The sequence below is a fragment of the Geospiza fortis genome, unplaced genomic scaffold (assembly GCF_000277835.1).
Source record: "Geospiza fortis unplaced genomic scaffold, GeoFor_1.0 scaffold203, whole genome shotgun sequence".
In the NCBI taxonomy this organism is placed as follows: domain Eukaryota; kingdom Metazoa; phylum Chordata; class Aves; order Passeriformes; family Thraupidae; genus Geospiza; species Geospiza fortis.
In genome coordinates this window covers 3,102,205-3,119,961 of record NW_005054385.1, presented here as the reverse complement: position 1 = coordinate 3,119,961, position 17,757 = coordinate 3,102,205, and the positions used below count along the sequence as shown (strand labels likewise).

The window sequence follows — 17,757 nt, the reverse complement described above, 5'->3', positions numbered from 1 at the left end:
TGGGATGAAGTCAGAAAACAAATTCTCTCTGGCCTAGATTTTAAAAGTCATGTAAGCCACATTCATACCACATTTAGGTGAAAAAGTAAGAATGTTTTTATTTGGTTTGCTGGTTTATTTGTTTATTTATTTATTTGTAATTCTCAGTTGATTATAGGCACAGTGAAACCAGTGCGACTGCACTAATGATTGCTTCAGGGAGAGGCTTTTTGAGTCAAGTAGAACAGTTGATCAGTATGGGAGCAAGTATCCACTGCAAATCATCTAATGGCTGGTAAAAACAAACAGACAAACCAGAACATAGATTCATTTGTCAATATACAAATGAGAAAGAAATTTCTTCAACATTTAAACTAATTGCTAACTTAATAGACTGCTATACACAATAGTAAATTTTGACATTCAAAGCATTTTCTAACTTCTGTTTATCACATTTTATTCTGGAAATTATAACTTGAATTCTTAATTCAGAGTCTTAGGCTGTGTTTCTTTTGAAGCAAGAAGTTTAAAAAATGTTTCTGTGTAATATTTCAGGATGGCTGTGGACTGGGCTAAGCACTTTGGACAGACGGAGGTTGTTGATCTGTTGGAATCCTACAGGTAAGCTATAACTACTTTGCAGAAACAGTTGAAGGGAAATGTTGAAGGGAAATTTGGATTTTGTCTTCTAATCAGAACAGTTTTTAGCCTTTTATGCCTTTAAATCTGACCTAAAAAGCAGGATTTATTTGAGACCAGGAATGTTTAAAAAAGATGCTCTTTAAAAAAAAAGTATGTTTGTAGTCAGTGTATTTAATTGATTATGTTTGTGCAAATCCTAGGATAAATATAGTTAGAGTTGTCTAGACTTCTTTCATATTGTTATTTTTTATCATTTTGATGTGGGCATTGCTATCATGATTATATGTCTAGGCAAGATATGAATATACTGACTTAGGTAAATAGAGATAATGATTCTACCGTGTACCATTTTAATTTCAGATGCTTATTTAGGAGACAAACCTGTTGTGTTTTTATCTATACGTTGTTGTCTATACATAGTAGCCATATTAAAGAAATTTAATAGAAGTAACATTTACACTAGGTTATTTAAGAATTGGTTTCTGATTACCTTACAGTTATAGTTCAGTTATCGTTTGGTAGAGACCAGTATTTTTAGAGCAGTTTGTAGTGTAGTTTCCGTTTTCGTAGTACCTGTTCATGTCAGGAAAACATTTGGGCAAACATTTCTTTTAAATACTTTTTATTTAACAGGTAAACAAGTAGTGTCTTTATACTTTGAGTTCTGGCACTTTGCTTATGGCTGTGTTTCAGTAAAGAGTAAGAAAAGTAAAGGTATGCTAAAAACTGAAGTTTCATGCTTTGTTGAATTACACGTAAATCAGTGAACAGTAATAGTATTTTGGAGAAGCTGCTACTCTTTAAAATTTAAATTTGAAAGGAGTAGTCTTGTTGGTGTTGATCTAAGTTTACTTGGTGGCTGAATGCAAACCTAAAACAAACATCCTAGACTCTGGTCTGTGCATTTTTGTATTTTAGTGAGCAGGATTTGGAAATCTGGATGAAAGTTCCCTGGTCCGAACAAGTGGTAGTGACCTTAGTGCAGAGGACAGAGAACTGTTGACAGCTTATCTTCACAGTTTTGATGATGAAAAAGTGGATCTTGACCTTATTATGCACTTACTTTATAACATCTGTCATAGTTATGAGACCGGTAAGTATAAACACACACTCCCTATAAATGACTGTACTTTCAGCCTTTGATGAATTCTACCCTTCTTTTGGAAACACTAAATAGATAAAACCTTCCAAATGCTACTCTGCACAGTACTGATGTGTATTTTAAGTGAATTTGCTGCTTAACTCTGCCAACCCCCATCTTTTTCAGGAGCGATTTTAATATTTCTTCCTGGATATGATGAGATAGTTAGCCTGAGGGACCGTATTCTATTTGATGACAGGAGATTTGCTGACGATGCGCACAGGTAAAGCCTCTGGTTCCTATAGTTGAGGTTTTCATTGCGTCTTTTAAAAATACTTAAATGTACTCTTTGTCTTGCACTAGATACCAGGTTTTCATGCTTCATTCAAATATGCAGACTTTGGATCAGAAGAAAGTACTTAAAACTCCACCTTCTGGTGTGCGCAAAATAGTAAGTTTTAGAGGACTTTATCAGATACTATATGAATCTCTTTTGTCTTTGCTTTTAACTACAGTTTTGGTTGTTTCATTTGCAGATTCTTTCTACAAATGTAGCAGAAACCAGCATAACAGTCAGTGATGTTGTATTTGTTATTGACTCAGGCAAGGTGAAAGAGGTATGATTGGTTAAAACTTTCTGTGACAAGTAAGCTTCCTAGTGTTATTCTACAATATATAATGGGTAAATTTTAGAGTACTATTTTCTTACAGTAGGCTGACAGCTAGTGCATGTCAAATAACAAAGATCACAGAAGTTTTGACATTTATTTTATGACAAATACTGTAAATAATTAGCTGTTAATAAACCTTGTAAAAACTGTTGTAGATTGATATGCTAATATATATTTTTTAATTTATAGTTTCTCTTAGTTGTTTTAAAACAAGTCCATCTATTTAGACCACCATCTTCCTGAGACTTAAGAGAGCACTGGGAGTTCCCTTTGTCCTACTATTGTGTAAAGTCCAAATCAAAGCCATTAAGTTTTTAAGTAGTGCTTATGATGTGTTGAATGCCCATTCCCAAATTATATGTGAAAGAAAGGAGATGTAGTATGATGACGTAGTTCAAGACCTATGTCTGTGAAAATGAAGTTGGATTTCATAGAGGAGATACATGCCAAATTTCTGAAGTTCCTATGGTAATAGTTTTTCTGGAACTTTGCATCACATGTAAGAATATAAGGATGTGATTTCCAAGTGAAACAAAGAAGACTTTAATCAATACAACAATATGTTTTTTTCCTGATTTGTGATAATTCAGAATACAGTCTGTATCTTTTATTGATACAAAATTACCTACTGAGACTAGAAAGAGAACTTCAATTTAGGAAACTATAGCACAAAGATAATGCAAAACATATATTATAAATTCAATTGAAAGGAGGTACTTCAGAGCATACCTTTGTGTCAGAAGCTGCTGATGTTTGTTCAAATTATTTTTTCTGTTTTTCAAAGAACTTCTGTTAAAAGCTTATTAATAACTTTATTTCACGTATCATAGTTAATCATGGCTTTATGTTCCTTGCTCTGCTTTTATAGAAGTCCTTTGATGCACTGAGTTGTGTTACAATGCTGAAGATGGTGTGGATTTCAAAAGCCAGTGCTATCCAGAGAAAAGGCAGGTAATAAATGCTTCATACTGATTTTTATTTTGCAGATATCCACCATCCCATATATTAAGAGTAAAGTGCAAACCTATAACAGCCACACTGGGTAATTTTTCTAGGCTAGTCCAGTGTCATGTTGAACAATGGCTAATACTACTTCTCTGCAGTAAATGAAGAGTCAGCATGTATTTTCTTGGACTAATTTCCCAAGATACAGAGAAGCGGCACTCAGGAATGTCCCAGAACTTATATTAGGTCTAGGTTGTTGTCCCCTGTGAACTTAATTCCTCTTTCTGCCATGTAGCACCAGCAGACACAGTAACTTGTCTGTGGGCGAAGGACTGCCTACTGCTTGTTTTTAATTGATATACTGGCATCCCTTCTTTAGAAGTGACACTGAGCAGTGATTTCTTATTGACCAGCTCCAGAGTATTCATGACTTTGTATATTCACCAGGATGCTCAAGATCATATCTTCCCAGTGCAGTGAGTGAGGGCTGCAACAAATGCCTGTTTGGAGATAAAATGTTGTCATTATCCTCCAGGTTTTTGAGCATGAATTGTGAGCATTTGCTGTCTCTGTTCCTTCATTCACATGTTTTTGGGTCTTCATTTTACCGTTTGCATCTAGACTTTTATCTGGGGAATTTGAAGAGGAAGAAACAAAGTTTCCAACTTAGGTTCCCTATGGCGCAAGATGGCTGAGATTTGGATTGATCTCAAGTTAGCAAAAAAATTGTATCACTTTATTTAGATAGGTCTTGCTTCTTTTTTCTGTCCAGATTTTTCTTATAATAAAATTATAAGTATTTTCTTATAATAAAATTATATAAATTTCCACACTGTCAAAAATAATTAATGTACTGGAAAACTCTTTTAATTCGTATGAGGGACTTCCTCTTAACAACAAAATTACCATTCTCTTAGACCTTCTGCATTTGCATTCTATGTTTATGTGGATTGTTTTTTGTTTGGTTGGGTTTTTATAAAAAGGAAAACCTAATTTTCACAGCTTCCCACATTTTATTTTCCAGGGCTGGGCGCTGTCAGCCTGGAGTCTGTTTTCGTCTCTTCAGTAGGCTCCGATTTGAGAATATGTTGGAATTTCAGACTCCAGAACTTCTAAGAATGCCACTTCAGGTGCATGTTCACTTAGAAGTTACAACTTCTAAAAAATGTATTATCACCAGACCATACTAATAACTCCAAAAAGGTGTTTTTTCTTTCCCAAACCTTCATAGTATTTTTCTTCTTTTTAATTTGCAGGAGCTTTGTTTACACACAAAACTTCTGGCTCCAATTAATTGTTCAGTTGTTGACTTTCTTATGAAAGCTCCTGATCCTCCACCAGCTTTAATTGTGAAAAATGCTCTGCAAATGCTCAAGGTCAGCAGAGGAATACAATTTAGATGGGAGTTGTGTTTAATTAGTATTTGTGGTGTGGTAACATATCTTACTGACTTTTAATTGTACTGAAAGTCTTGTTCGCTTACTTAAGGATGCTTTGAATTTTTGTTGGTTTTCATTTTGTGTGTGTGTGTGTATGTATTTTTCCATGTTAAGGGAAGAGACTACTGTAAAATCTTGAATTGAAACTAGTTTGACTTGCTTCTTTAGTGTTTGGGAGCAAATCCAGTTGATGTAATTAATATCTTTTCTGCTTTCATTGTAGATTAATTTTGCCCCCTTACCCCTTCTTACCCTTTTCCCTGCATCCCCACCTTTTTTCTTTTTTCGAAGACTATAGATGCCATGGACCCTTGGGAAGATCTCACTGAACTTGGTTATCATCTCACTGAATTGCCAGTGGAGCCACACCTTGGTAAAATGGTGTTGTGCGCCATTGTTTTGAAGTGCCTGGATCCTGTCCTGACCATTGCCTGTGCTCTTGCCTACCGAGACCCTTTTGTGCTGCCCACGCTGGCCTCTCAGAAGCAGGCAGCCATGCTGTGCAGGAAGCTTTTCACTGCGGGAACCTTCAGCGACCACATGGTGCTTCTCAGGGCTTTTCAGGTATCCTTTCAGAACGAGGACTGTTCACACATCAGAGTAAATGACCTACCAGCCAAGCTGGACATAGAGCGATAGACTATGGCCTTCCTGTATATTGGACTCAAATTCTGAGAGACACATTTTGTCTGACCTTTTCAAACCTGATTAAATTCTGTTAGTTCCAGCAAGATGCCACTTTATATCCTGTTACATGGGTAACTTAAAATAGCAAGCTTGACATAGCGATCTCTATAATAACATAATGAACCTTAAATAAATTAATTATCATTATATTTCAGTTAGGGAATGGGAAAAAAATCTAGTCGTTAAATAAATCAGGTTTGATACATTTACTTTGGTTAATTTTAATGACATAAATGTAGCTTTTAGAACTCTGCACTTTTGAATTTTAGATATTTAAATTAGTAGGCAAATGTTAAAAAATTATTCTTTACAGGCATGGCAGAAGGCGCACAGTGATGGCTGGGAGAGAGCCTTCTGTGAAAAGAACTTCCTGTCTCAAGCCACAATGCAAATCATCGTAGGAATGAGAGCACAGTTGCTTAGCCAGCTTAGAGCCTCAGGTAAATAGGTTAGAAAAAGTTCTAACATAATTTTAGAGTTAAGTGTTTACAAATTGTAAGGAAAGTAGTGTTTACTTGTAATTTTCCATTGTAAGTTGAAAAAGACCAGTACATATTCATGCTGGGCATGGGGGAGATGGTAGGGTAAGAAAATGTGTCTGGGGAACAGCTGGCATAACTGAAAGCACCCTGATTGTTCAACATCCTGCTGTCTTGTAGTGTGAGACATGTTTCCTTGGGTTTTTATGTTCTAGGTTTTTTTTTCCTGAGGCAGTTGTTAAAATGAGTTCAGACCCTAGGTTCTCAGACAGAGTCAGTTAATTTCAGCTCAAGCTGGATGTCCCTGGAGAGTGTCCTGAATAATGAAATCCCTTTATCCCTTACTGTCAGTGTGCCTGATCTTCACGTAGCCCGCTTGTTCCTTGCATGCTTCTCTTGATCCAATGGCAGTTTATGGTCTGGGGTCTTCCACTAACTCAGTGTGGGCAGCCCATCACCTGCTCTTATATTACAGATTGAGCCAGCCTTGGGGCCCTTCCAAGGTCTCATTCTTTATCCAGAGATATCTTTTACTTCCCCTGCTTAGCTGTTCATGCTAACAGTTCACCTGCACTATATTTAAAGTTCACCTACTCTAGGTTTTGAGCAGGGTCCACTCATGCTAAGATGTAAGCAAGTTGCAATTAAATTACACAATTTCTAATACTCTGTTAAGAAGTATTGTAAAAAGTAGTTCTATTTTGCATTAGTATGAAACCCTTTACCAGGAAGGAGTTCAGTGTAAGGGTTTCTTCTTGGTGCTGTTAATGTTGGCAGTTGTGAAAAATGCACCTAGTTTGTAGTTTATTTAATTTTTGTTTTTCAAATTCCTTTTGAGAAGCAAAAAAGGAAATCTTAAATACAAGCAAATATAACACAGTTTTGATCTCCTTCTTTCTTCAGGTTTTGTTAGAGGCAGAGGAGGAGCTGATATTAGAGTTGTTAATGCTAACTCTGAAAACTGGGCTGTAGTTAAAGCTGCCTTAGTGGCTGGGATGTATCCCAATCTTGTGCATGTAGACCGAGAGAGCCTGGTTTTAACTGCACCAAAGGAGAAGAAAGTGCGATTTCATCCAACCTCTGTTCTTAGTCAACCTCAGTATAAAAAGGTAAAGGCACTTTGAATGTTTTAGAAAATATTTTTTCTGGTGGATGGTAGAATGAAAAAATGGAGTTGATGTATTTTTCCAGTATTTCAGTTAGTTCTGCTTAGTGGAACAAGATAAAATATAAAAAGAAAAAGCTAGTTGTAGAAGTATTTGGATGAGGTAGCAATCTCTGCTCATTGTTACGAGGAAAAAGTTCTGCTCTGAAACTGATATTTCTTTAGATTCGCTTTTAAAGCAAAATATTTTCCTTCAAATATCAAGGTGATAGGATAACTTTTAAGTCTGGTTGAATATACTTGTGCTTTTCTTATTCTTTGTATGTAAATATTTACGTATTTATTTCTACATACATAAAGTAGGAGCTAAGTTTAACATTTATTTTAATGACTCACAGACAATAAAATAACCTAGTCTTATTTGCTCCTGCACAGATTCCCCCAGTGAATGGCCAAACTGCAGCTGTTCAGGCACTCCCTACCGACTGGCTGATATATGATGAAATGACGAGAGCTCACAGGATAGCAAACATCAGGTGCTGTTCTGTTGTAACACCCATCACTGTGGCTCTCTTCTGTGGACCAGCTAGGTTACCAAGTAATGCTTTACAGGCATCTTCATCCTGTCAAGGTATACCGGAGTCTGGATTTGGAATGTTTGCCTTGGTATTATACTAGTATGTCATTTGGAAAACTTATTTTGCAAGTGTATTTTCTACATAATTTGGCTATTTCTTGAAATACAGAGCTATATATAGTTCCTGTAGCTGTTCAGGAATAATTTATAGGCTGTGTAACAAATGCCTTGAGTTTTGTGAATCCTTGTAAGTTCATAATCTTTATAATTCTGGAGTCTCAGAAATTACAGTTTAGTTTTCAAAAAAATAAAAAATGCAACCAAAATGTTTAAAGACAGTAGTAATGCTGAGAAGTGTAGTATGTGTATTTTTTCTACAGCCTAGTGTATTTGATACTTTGAACCAGATGATTCAAACTGTATAATATAGTTACAGTTAATGTGGCAAATAACCATATTGCTTTCAGTTGACACATGCATTTTAAAGATTATTTTTTACTGATAACTTTTAATGTCAATTAGCCATATTATTAGCTAGAAGTAGTAGACAATTTATTAAAATTTCCTTTTTTCATATTTAAAGGGCGTGCTGTAAGAATAGAAACAAAAATAATCTTATCTGTTGTCAGTTCTGTAGAAATACTAGTTTGAAGTAAGAGTCCAGGCTGACTTTCCTGACTGCTCCGAAACTGTTACCCTTAAAATAATGTTAATGCTGATTGAATTGCACTTTGAAAAAGGAATCCTAAATAGCCATGTGCATTTATAATATTTTTCTTAATCATTATACTAAGATATAAAGCATAGGGAAGTGTGTGGTTTTACAAACAACTTCAGGCAAAAGTTTGATAATGGCTTGCTATTGATGAAGGTACATGAAAGAGTCAGATCACATCAGTATAGATGTTTATGTAGTAAGGCTCTTAGGAGGTCTGGGAACCTGTTCTCCTAACTGAAGCAAGGACCTTCCCTTCTGTATATTCAGAAATGAAAAAGTGTGTTTACAAATGTTTACATTTTAAGTGAAAATTTAGAAGGAAAATTAGCTTATTGCTGGTAATATAGTGATGTTCAAGTTTTTTTATGTAAATGTAGATAATACAGAAATGTTAATGCACTTTTTATACTTAATTCAGGAGACCGGGTATCTAGTGATAGCAGTGACAGTGAGATGGAGGACAGAACAACTTCTAATTTATCACTTCTGAAGCTAGATGAATGGCTCCACCTCAAATTGGACTCTGAAGTATGTAATCTATCACTTCCATGCTTGTTTTGTGTAGAAGAATATTTATGCCATGCCATCCTAAAAAGATTTTTAAAACAGTTGGATAGCCAAAAGTTTGCTGTAAGAATGGCTATTGTGATCCCTTCTAGTCTCTCAAATTTACAGGAAAACACACTAACTTTTAGTTAACTTTTATTTCATGAGTTCAGTAAGAAATATGAAAAACACACAAGCACGGACTCAATCTTCTTCTGCCCAGGCTAGTCATTTGCATGAATTCACATATACAGCATCCAAGTTGTAGGGCTTCCTATGGATTTTAACAACCCATAACTCTTAAATCTTGCGCCTGTGAGCAAAAAGGAAGAAAGAATTAGTTACCTAGCCAACTGCAAGTGTTCATCCTTCTTCCTCTGTCGTGTTGCAGCTGTCCTACATATCACACTGGGAAGCAGGAAAGCCTCAGCAGTCATCTGCTGTTGGATTTGCTTCAGAAGCAGTTTGGGTATCTGATGTTTTATGATTTCCAGCTTGGCAGTTTGATCCATTTCCGTAAGTTAGGAGATTCTAAAGAAACTGGCAGACAAAAGAAAATGGCTGCAGGGAGCAGCAAGGTGCAGGAGTAGTGGCTGTATAATGGCTCTTGTGTATTGCCTATGTGGTGCTCCCAGCACACAAGACCTTAGCTTGAGCTGGGTTAGACAAAATTTGAGCAAGAGTTGAGAGAAGAGTAAAAATGGCATATTGTGCATTTCCTCTTCTGAGAGGATGACTTAAGTTGCTTGACTAAAATGGAGCACCTGAAACTGGAACTGCTGAAAGAAAATTGCTGTCAGGTTTTATAAAAAGAACAAAAGAGCCCCAGCCTCTGAGGATACAAGTCTTCTGGTTATTGCGAAGCTCTGATTGTGTTAGAAGGTAGAGTAACCAGAGGTCTTTTCCATCAAGTATGTCTGAAGAGCCCATAAATACAAACTGAACTGGCAGGAAGGGCATTAGACATAAAAAGACTGCTTTTAAAGAGAAGATAAATTTTTAAAGTGAAAAATTAAAAATGCTGTGTGTTTACAACAGGATTTTAAGTTTTGTGCAGTGCAGCATGAAGTGGTTTAGAAATTATCTTGGACCTGAGGAAAGAAAAGATAACAGCATAATTTAAATGTGAGGTTTTCTTCCCCCCTTGAGACCTTAGACTTGCCTTTCAGTTTGCCGGACTGCCACCTGCTGCCTGATAGGAAAGATGTAGGATACCCTTTGCCTAACTGATACATTTTTTATTAGTCTTTAACTGAAATTCATTACAGGCTGCTGGCTTGCTGTTGCAACTCAGACAGAAGTGGCATAGCTTATTTCTGCGTCGCATGCGAGCTCCTTCTAAATCATGGTCTCAAGCTGATGAAGCAGTTGTAAGAGCAGTTGTAGCTGTTTTAACTGCTGAAGAACAGTCTGCAGGTTTGCAGCAGCCTTCAGGAATTGGTCAGAGACCAAGACGTATGGATTCTGAAGATCATCTTGTACCATCTACATGGAGGAGAGCTAACACCAGGAGAAGTACAGCAGAAACTGAATTCTCTGACTCCTCTAATGCTGAAAAGTAAGATGTTGAGATCTTCCAGAGACTGTAGCTTGTAATTTATTTTTCTGTAAAATCATCACTTGAATTTCTGCTAGTTTTAAGAAGAAAGAAACAATATAAATACAGCTGAAAGCTTTGATACTGCCCTGTGCTGTGTTGTAGTTGTGATTTCATTGAGAACTATTTAATATAAATGCTGGCTGTTTGGGAGAGAAGTCAGAAATAGTGTTCATGAGTTGTACTCCTTGGGAAGTAGCAGAAGAGGTTTAACCATTACAGAATGAATGCATCCTTTTTTATTTAATGTTTAATATGTCTTGGAATGACCAATATATATGGTCATCCAGTAGGCTGATACATAGATATAAATTATTCTGTGACCTCTTGCAAAAGTCAGGGTCTGTTGTGTATCTACCTTTACATTTTAGAGTTCTGATGAGATCTACATGTCCCATACTTCATCAGCCAGAGAAGGACGAACGAAAAAATATTATGCACTCCAAACAAACTTCAGACGACAGGTCAGATCGATCATCGGTGAAATCTGCAGACAGCAGTAGCTTCCCTAGCCCCTGTGCTAGTCCATCCTCTACAATGTCTGGAAAGGTACGGTTCTCATAAACATATTACCCTGCTCTTCAAAATTAATAGAACCTCTTGCTGATATCTTTCAGCAACTACTAGGTATTGTATTGATAAATTAAGAATCTAACTTAGATTTTCATTGTTAACAACCACATAATATTTCTTTTGGAATCAAAAATCAAGAATAAATATCCTTGTTATAAAAGCTATTCAAAGTAGAAAAAAAATCCAATTTTGATTTTTTTTTTTTTTTTTGCGTACAATACATACATTTCCGAATTCTGTGGATTCTGTCTTCCTCTGTTTCTGTTATAGCATACATTGGTACTGATTCTCTATAAGTTTTGTGTTATCTGCAACATTATGACTGTTTGGCCATTTTTTGATGATTATTTATTAAAGCATACATTTTTAGTGAGGTTATTTTCATAAGTCTCCCTGTATTTTTTAAGTTCAGCCAGTGTTACAGAGAGAAAATTTGTTCCTGAAAATGGAAATGCAAGTGTGCTGCAGGCTACAGTCTAGAGTGATTAATTTTGTGTCATCTGAAATTGTCTCAGACTTCAAAAAATTGTAATTAATCACTAGACTCTGTAGGCTTGTTCTGCCATAATTGTTTGCTGCCCTCATGAATGAATTATAATTTTGAAAAATGCTTAAAAATGTAAAATAGATGTAAATATACTTTCAAGTCAATTCTGACAGGAACAGCTGATAGATAGTATATTTCTTGTATAAACTTAGAGAAGAGAGGAAAAACTCCTTGAAAGGTCTGTCTGCATGCGTGTAGAACTTCAGAGCTAAAGCTTGGTTTATTTTAATTATTATTTTACTGCATTTTTTGTTACTGTATTATTATTTTTATTGTATTTATTAATTTAATTTAATTCTTTCAGGCTTCCAAATTACCTTCACCAAGAAAAAATATGCCAGTTCGGTACTTTATAATGAAAAGTAGCAACTTGCAGAACATTGAGATTTCTCAGCAGAAGGGTATATGGTCCACTATGCCAAGTAATGAACAAAAACTGAATGGAGCCTTTTGGAAAAGCAGCATGGTTTACTTAGTGTTTTCTGTTCAAGGGTCTGGACACTTCCAGGTGAGTCCTTAGCTAATACCAGCTGTTGGTAGTGGTTGATGGTTTAGGAAAGTGCAGCAAATGGCTGTGGACAGTAGGGAGGGCTTTGCTTATGACTTCTCAGTTCATAATAAGTACTGTGCCAATGTCTCTGATTGCTGAGGAAGAGTACTTCATTCTTTTCCAAAATAGTCCCTTTTAATGAACTCGGTTTTTCCCTCGAAGGATAAAACTTAAGTTGTCTCCAAACATAATGAGTCAGAATAATGTTTCTACCCTACATAAATGCTTTAAAACAGCAGCAGTGGAACAAACAAAGAAATCCATACAAAGCAGGGAACTGCTGACATTTTCTCTGCATGCCAAAATAAATGTTGTAAGTGAACAAGAAGATACAATCAAGTCACAGCTTTCTAAAGCCAGGAAACTCATATGTCTTTAATACAAGTTTTAATAAGAACTGTTCTGCTGGCACTGTAGTTTCTCAAAGTTAGGAAGCTGGAAAGTCATGGCCATGTTTCTTTCACAGCTGCCTTGAGTTCACATTTAGTGAGGTATTTGTCAGCAGTTTGTTGACAAATCTGTGGCCAGTTTAAAGGTAAAGACATGGCCTGCTAGTACAAAGTTGCAGGTTAACTATTTTGTAGAGCCTGCTAAACTCAATTGCTCCAAGTAAAGAAAGTTCAATTTGCCTCTTTATATATTATAAACTATTAATAGAAGTCAGCTAAACTTAAAATTTAATGAACCAGTCCAAATATAGAGATCTTGATGATGCCACTGAAGGATTGTGGTGAAATGTACATATGTGTACAGTGATTTGGCAAATGCAAATGCCATATTGGAAAGTAATTTTCAGCATGCCATTTGAATCTGAAAATGGGCTGTTGTATTGGTGCTCTTAGACAAGAAATCTGGGAGGGGAGGACACACTGAACTCAGGATGTAGGTGGATTATGTTGCCTTTCCCTTCCAGTTTTGACAATGCACTTATCTTCATGGGAACGTGAGATTAACATTTCTAATAATATTTTCTTGCCTCAGATGTCTCTACTTTCCACCTGTATTTTTCCTCTGTTCCTTTTATTAATTTTCATTTATTTTAATTTAAGGCTTGAGCTGTCTAGGACTTCATGACTTACAGCAGCAGTGTGTGCTGGTAACATTAGGCAGTGCACTGCATCTCTTGGACTCCTGAGTCATAACTGGAGTAAATTTGCCTGAGCAGTTGATACATTTTGCATGGTCTGGGTTCATTTTTGTTTTGTTTGGTGTGTGTGTTTAAAGGGTATCCTTAAATAAACTAAATGCCATCTTGGATTTGTAGTTTCTTTCATTTCATTTCTGAATACTTGTCTTGTTGGAATTTCTTTCAGCTTCATTAGAAAAGAAACTTTAAGTAGCTTTAACTTACTTCTTTGGAGAACAGCTCCACATTTTTAATTGTATATGAATGTTTGTTAACAAAGAGGGCATAAGGGAAAGAAGGATGGATGGACAGAAGGACGGGAGGACGGAAGGACGGAAGGAAGGAAGGAAGGAAGGAAGGAAGGAAGGAAAAGGAAGGAAGGAAGGAAGGAAGGAAGGAAGGAAGGGAGGGAGGGAGGGAGGGAGGGAGGAAGGGATGTTTGAAAGAATTTTGTACGAGTAGCAAGGGATAGCTAATGGGCATAGAACATTCATCTTGATACCTTGCACTTTCTACTGCAGCTTTTCAGCCTCTGTTACGAAGCTCTAAAAAGCCGCTTGAATGTTAATTGTGAAAGATTAATTTAAAGATATCCTTTATGCTCATATTCTAGAAGGTATAGTTGAAGTGGAAAAAACAAATTATACTTCTAACTTTCTAGGTGTAAACATTTTGGGAGACCCAGTTTCATGTATTTGAAACTAACCAGTGAAACTAATTTGAAAATTTCATATGAAGTCCACTCATTTATTTAATTCCAGCATAAATAGATATGCTCTCATTATGTCCATTTGTTCATATTTAAATTTTTCTTCCAGGGTTTTGCTAGAATGTGTTCATCAATAGGGTTTGAGAAAAGTCAGGACTGGGGATCTGCTGGATTTGGAGGTGTATTTAAAGTTGAGTGGATCCGAAAAGAAAGCATTCCTTTCCAGTTTGCACATCATTTGCTCAACCCTTGGAATGACAATAAGAAAGTACAAATAAGCAGAGATGGCCAGGTAGTTATTCTCTTCTAAAGTCTTCTTTACTTGTTCAGCCTTGAACTCAACTGTGCTCATATATGTATTAATCTGAATCACAGTTCCTTGGAGGACATTGTAGCTTCAGCTAATGCATAATTACTGTTGCAGTAGTGAATTTGTTAAAATCAAACCAGTTTCTTGCTTAATGTTGTTTTTAAAAAAAATATTTAAAGCTGGATTTTTCCAAAATAAATGAAGTGTTGTTGGTGGTTTTCTTCTAATTTCTGGAGGTTTGTTTCCTGTTTGATTCAAATGTGTCCTCTGAGATAAAATAGTCTGTCATACCCAAATAACTGCTCATAATTAGAGGTTTGCATTTTCTGTAAAGCCTTAAGAGAATCTTGATATTTGAGGCAGAATAAATCTTAGTACTGTTCTCCTCACTCTTCTCCCAAAACATCTCCTTGATACAAGATTCTGGAGCTAAACTTTTTGTATTGTCTTCTCACTGCTTCCCCAAAAACTCTTCTGTTGAAAAATAAGGAAAGGAGCGTATTGTAAGAACAAGGAAAGGAACATAGCACATGTTGAAGTTGACAGTGCTTCTCCTCTTAAGTGGCTCTTAAGACCGAAAGAATCTGAACAATATCAAAGATGAGTGATTTATATTATTGTCTGTGATTCCACCAAGAGCCACTGCATTATCTGTGACCTGCCTTTCCACATTCTCCGCTGCATTTAATGGAATTAAACCTAAAAGATGTGGAGAATAATGATCTTTAGTTAATAAGGAAGTGGCCTGTGGAACACACAAATTGTATAGCACATCTGTTCTAGTGATGGTATCTTCATTAAGAATTCTTTTTTGAGAACTGATATCTTGCCTGAAACAAAAAACCCCAAACAACTGGTAGGTGAGGATTGCTTATGAATGTTTCTAATCTCCTGTTGACCCCTTGTTCTAGGTATAGTTCTAATATAAGTCACAATAGCAAAAGTAACAATTCTTTCAGAAAGACCACCAGCAACCTCTTGTAAGGATTTTGTAATAAATAGTTTTTACATGCACAATGGCAGCAGTGCTAATAAATTTTCTAATTTCCTGATTGCTTCTAGGAGCTCGAACCACAGGTTGGAGAGCAGTTGCTGCAGCTTTGGGACCAGATTCCTTTGGAATGAAAAAATTCAACTGATTAAGCCTGACAGATAATGAGATAGAGGTAGTTATTATTTCATGTATTGCATTCTGGTTTTATGATAGAGGAAAAGGTGTCAACATACACTATATCATTTCAGTACTGTCATTTGTAGCTTGTGGAACAACAGGTACACAGAGAACTAAATGTTTTCTTCCTTTTGATTTTTTCTAGCTGACATTGTTGAAACATCAGCTCTAACAACTAAAACCAGCAGCATGCCTACAATACCAAGATAAGGAAGAAGGTGGCACAACAAACAAATTCCTGAAGCTCTTAGTCATGCTAGCTCTTAGCTAGCAGTGGAAAAAAAAGAGGGAGTTATGTTTGTTTCAGCATTTCTTTGTTGTAAAAAATGTCAATAAGGTTATCCACCAGTCTTTTTTTGACTGATTTTTTTTTTCTACAGTAGTGGGCAGATACTTGAAAATGTGGTAAAGTTCAAAACTAAGTTTAAAGCAATTCACCACATGTAAATCATGGGTTTAAAATAGCACAGCAGACAGTTTACATTTATAGCATTCTCAATCCAGTAAATGTATGAAAGAAGCCGGTTTAATGTTAATTAATCATTCTTGCAGTTTGATTAAAATAAATGAATTGAGAATAGATGTCTCCAAATATGCTGGGAGATTCTGTAATTGTTTGATGAACTTCTGTATGTAAGAGAGAAGAATATAGTCAATTACAAGCAACTAGACAACTGGAGAACAATAGCTTTTGAATTCTAGTTTAAATACAGAAGGGAAAGGAGCATGAGACTTTTTTTAGTGTGGATTGATCCAGTGGTATTTCCAGTTTCAATTTTTTTGCACGTAAAAATACTCACACTTTGACAAGCTGAAACAATCTTTGAGAGGCCTGTGGCCAAATGGTATTCTAATAGTTCACTAACTTGAGCATTGTTATAAGATTTCTACTTCTTTTATAAAAAATAAAAAATAATTGCCAGTACATTGGCACCAGTTGCTTCATCTTTCAATGTAGTCTTCAACCTTGCCTTTCAAGTTCATATCTTTCTTCTATACTACTGCTGTTTTCATTTATTGGGCTTTTCCTTAGTCATTAACATACTGTAACGTAAGGCTGTTGCAAATTCAGTCTGCTCACTGTCAGCAATGTTGCTCATTCTTGAGTTAAACTGAAAGCTTTTTCTGCTTCTGAGCTTCTACTTAATTTCTCATGTCTTCTTAGGATGTTCTTATAGTTCAGACTATCCCATGTATTCATTAACTCTGGCACAGCATCATTAGAAATTTAAGTTAGACCTGAAACAGACTACTGCAGGGCCTTGTGCAGTCAATAAAAAAGCTGCCAAGGATATGAATGGCTGTGAAAGATAACGAGATGGAAAAGGTATCCAAAGATTTAAAAGAAAAGGGATCTTTAGGCATAAAAAACCAAAGAAACATCTTAAAAAATACATGTATAGTATGTTTTCATCTTGAATCCAGAACTGAAGACTCATTTGCACCAAGTAGTGTTCTTTAAAATCCATCTCTCTCATTTTTTTTTCCTAGGAGGACACTTATTACTTGTTTAGCACCCTATTTAACTTATGTAAAAATAGTAAATATAACCTACAGGAACCCTGCTCTTAGAAAACAGTCAGATTTTTGGCATGTTGCTAATTCTCTATGTCAATCAAGATGCAATAATTTCATAAACAGGCCTAGGGCATGCTTGTCATGTCCTCTCTGACTGCTACCTTTTCTCTCTACGTGATCAAAGTGATCATTACTGTTCATTAACATGGCATTTGGAGGAATCCTTATTGAAAGGACCCTAAGAGGTAAACTTATTTCTTTGTAGGAGTAGAGGCTGGAATGCGTAGTTTTTTCCCTAGATCTGAAACTGATGGAAGGGAGGCAGAAAATCTGTACTAAAATGTTCAGCTTCTCAGTGTTCTCATTGAACAAGGTACTTGGCATAAACTGATTTTTTTAGACTTGGTGCCTTTCTCTGTCCTTCAGTTTTTGGGTTTTTTTTTTAATTGTCTTCATCCTGTCAAATAACCTGTATGAAAAATTTTGTAATGAAACTGTAGATAAGAGCTTTTGTATTGATCTTGCTTGTAGTGGCTCTGCAGTTGTTCTGCAGTCTCTTGGAGCATTCCCAGTTGCCTGTGGGGCAATCGGGATGTATCTATTTACTGTTTAAGGGAGCCATTAAAGTTTGGGTTTGGTTGGAGGAGGGAAGGTGCTGAGTAACAGAGGTAAGACAAAATAGTATCTCTGGATTTAGAAGATCTTAAGGACCTCCTTGCTTTAATTTCAAGTGAGGATAAGTACGGCATGGAACTAAGATCCAGATCCAAACTGGAGAGAAGCTGAG

The 17,757-nt window shown here is 36.0% G+C and overlaps 1 protein-coding gene across 1 annotated transcript in view; it reads left to right on the top strand.

Annotated features, from left to right (window-relative positions):
- LOC102043585 (3'-5' RNA helicase YTHDC2-like) overlaps positions 1-16,034 on the top strand; it is a 28,630-nt gene extending 12,596 nt beyond the window's left edge. Inside the window, exons 10-29 of the mRNA XM_031060565.1 lie at positions 148-270; positions 535-600; positions 1,544-1,714; positions 1,889-1,985; positions 2,066-2,153; positions 2,239-2,319; positions 3,242-3,324; positions 4,343-4,448; positions 4,575-4,694; positions 5,049-5,321; positions 5,758-5,884; positions 6,827-7,032; positions 7,464-7,659; positions 8,742-8,851; positions 10,138-10,427; positions 10,838-11,015; positions 11,891-12,094; positions 14,081-14,263; positions 15,344-15,447; positions 15,598-16,034. Coding sequence (XP_030916425.1) covers positions 148-270; positions 535-600; positions 1,544-1,714; positions 1,889-1,985; positions 2,066-2,153; positions 2,239-2,319; positions 3,242-3,324; positions 4,343-4,448; positions 4,575-4,694; positions 5,049-5,321; positions 5,758-5,884; positions 6,827-7,032; positions 7,464-7,659; positions 8,742-8,851; positions 10,138-10,427; positions 10,838-11,015; positions 11,891-12,094; positions 14,081-14,263; positions 15,344-15,406 — 2,765 coding nt within the window. The 3' untranslated portion in view covers positions 15,407-15,447; positions 15,598-16,034. The remainder of the gene's footprint in view (positions 1-147; positions 271-534; positions 601-1,543; positions 1,715-1,888; positions 1,986-2,065; positions 2,154-2,238; positions 2,320-3,241; positions 3,325-4,342; positions 4,449-4,574; positions 4,695-5,048; positions 5,322-5,757; positions 5,885-6,826; positions 7,033-7,463; positions 7,660-8,741; positions 8,852-10,137; positions 10,428-10,837; positions 11,016-11,890; positions 12,095-14,080; positions 14,264-15,343; positions 15,448-15,597) is intronic.
- Positions 16,035-17,757: the final 1,723 nt, after the last annotated feature.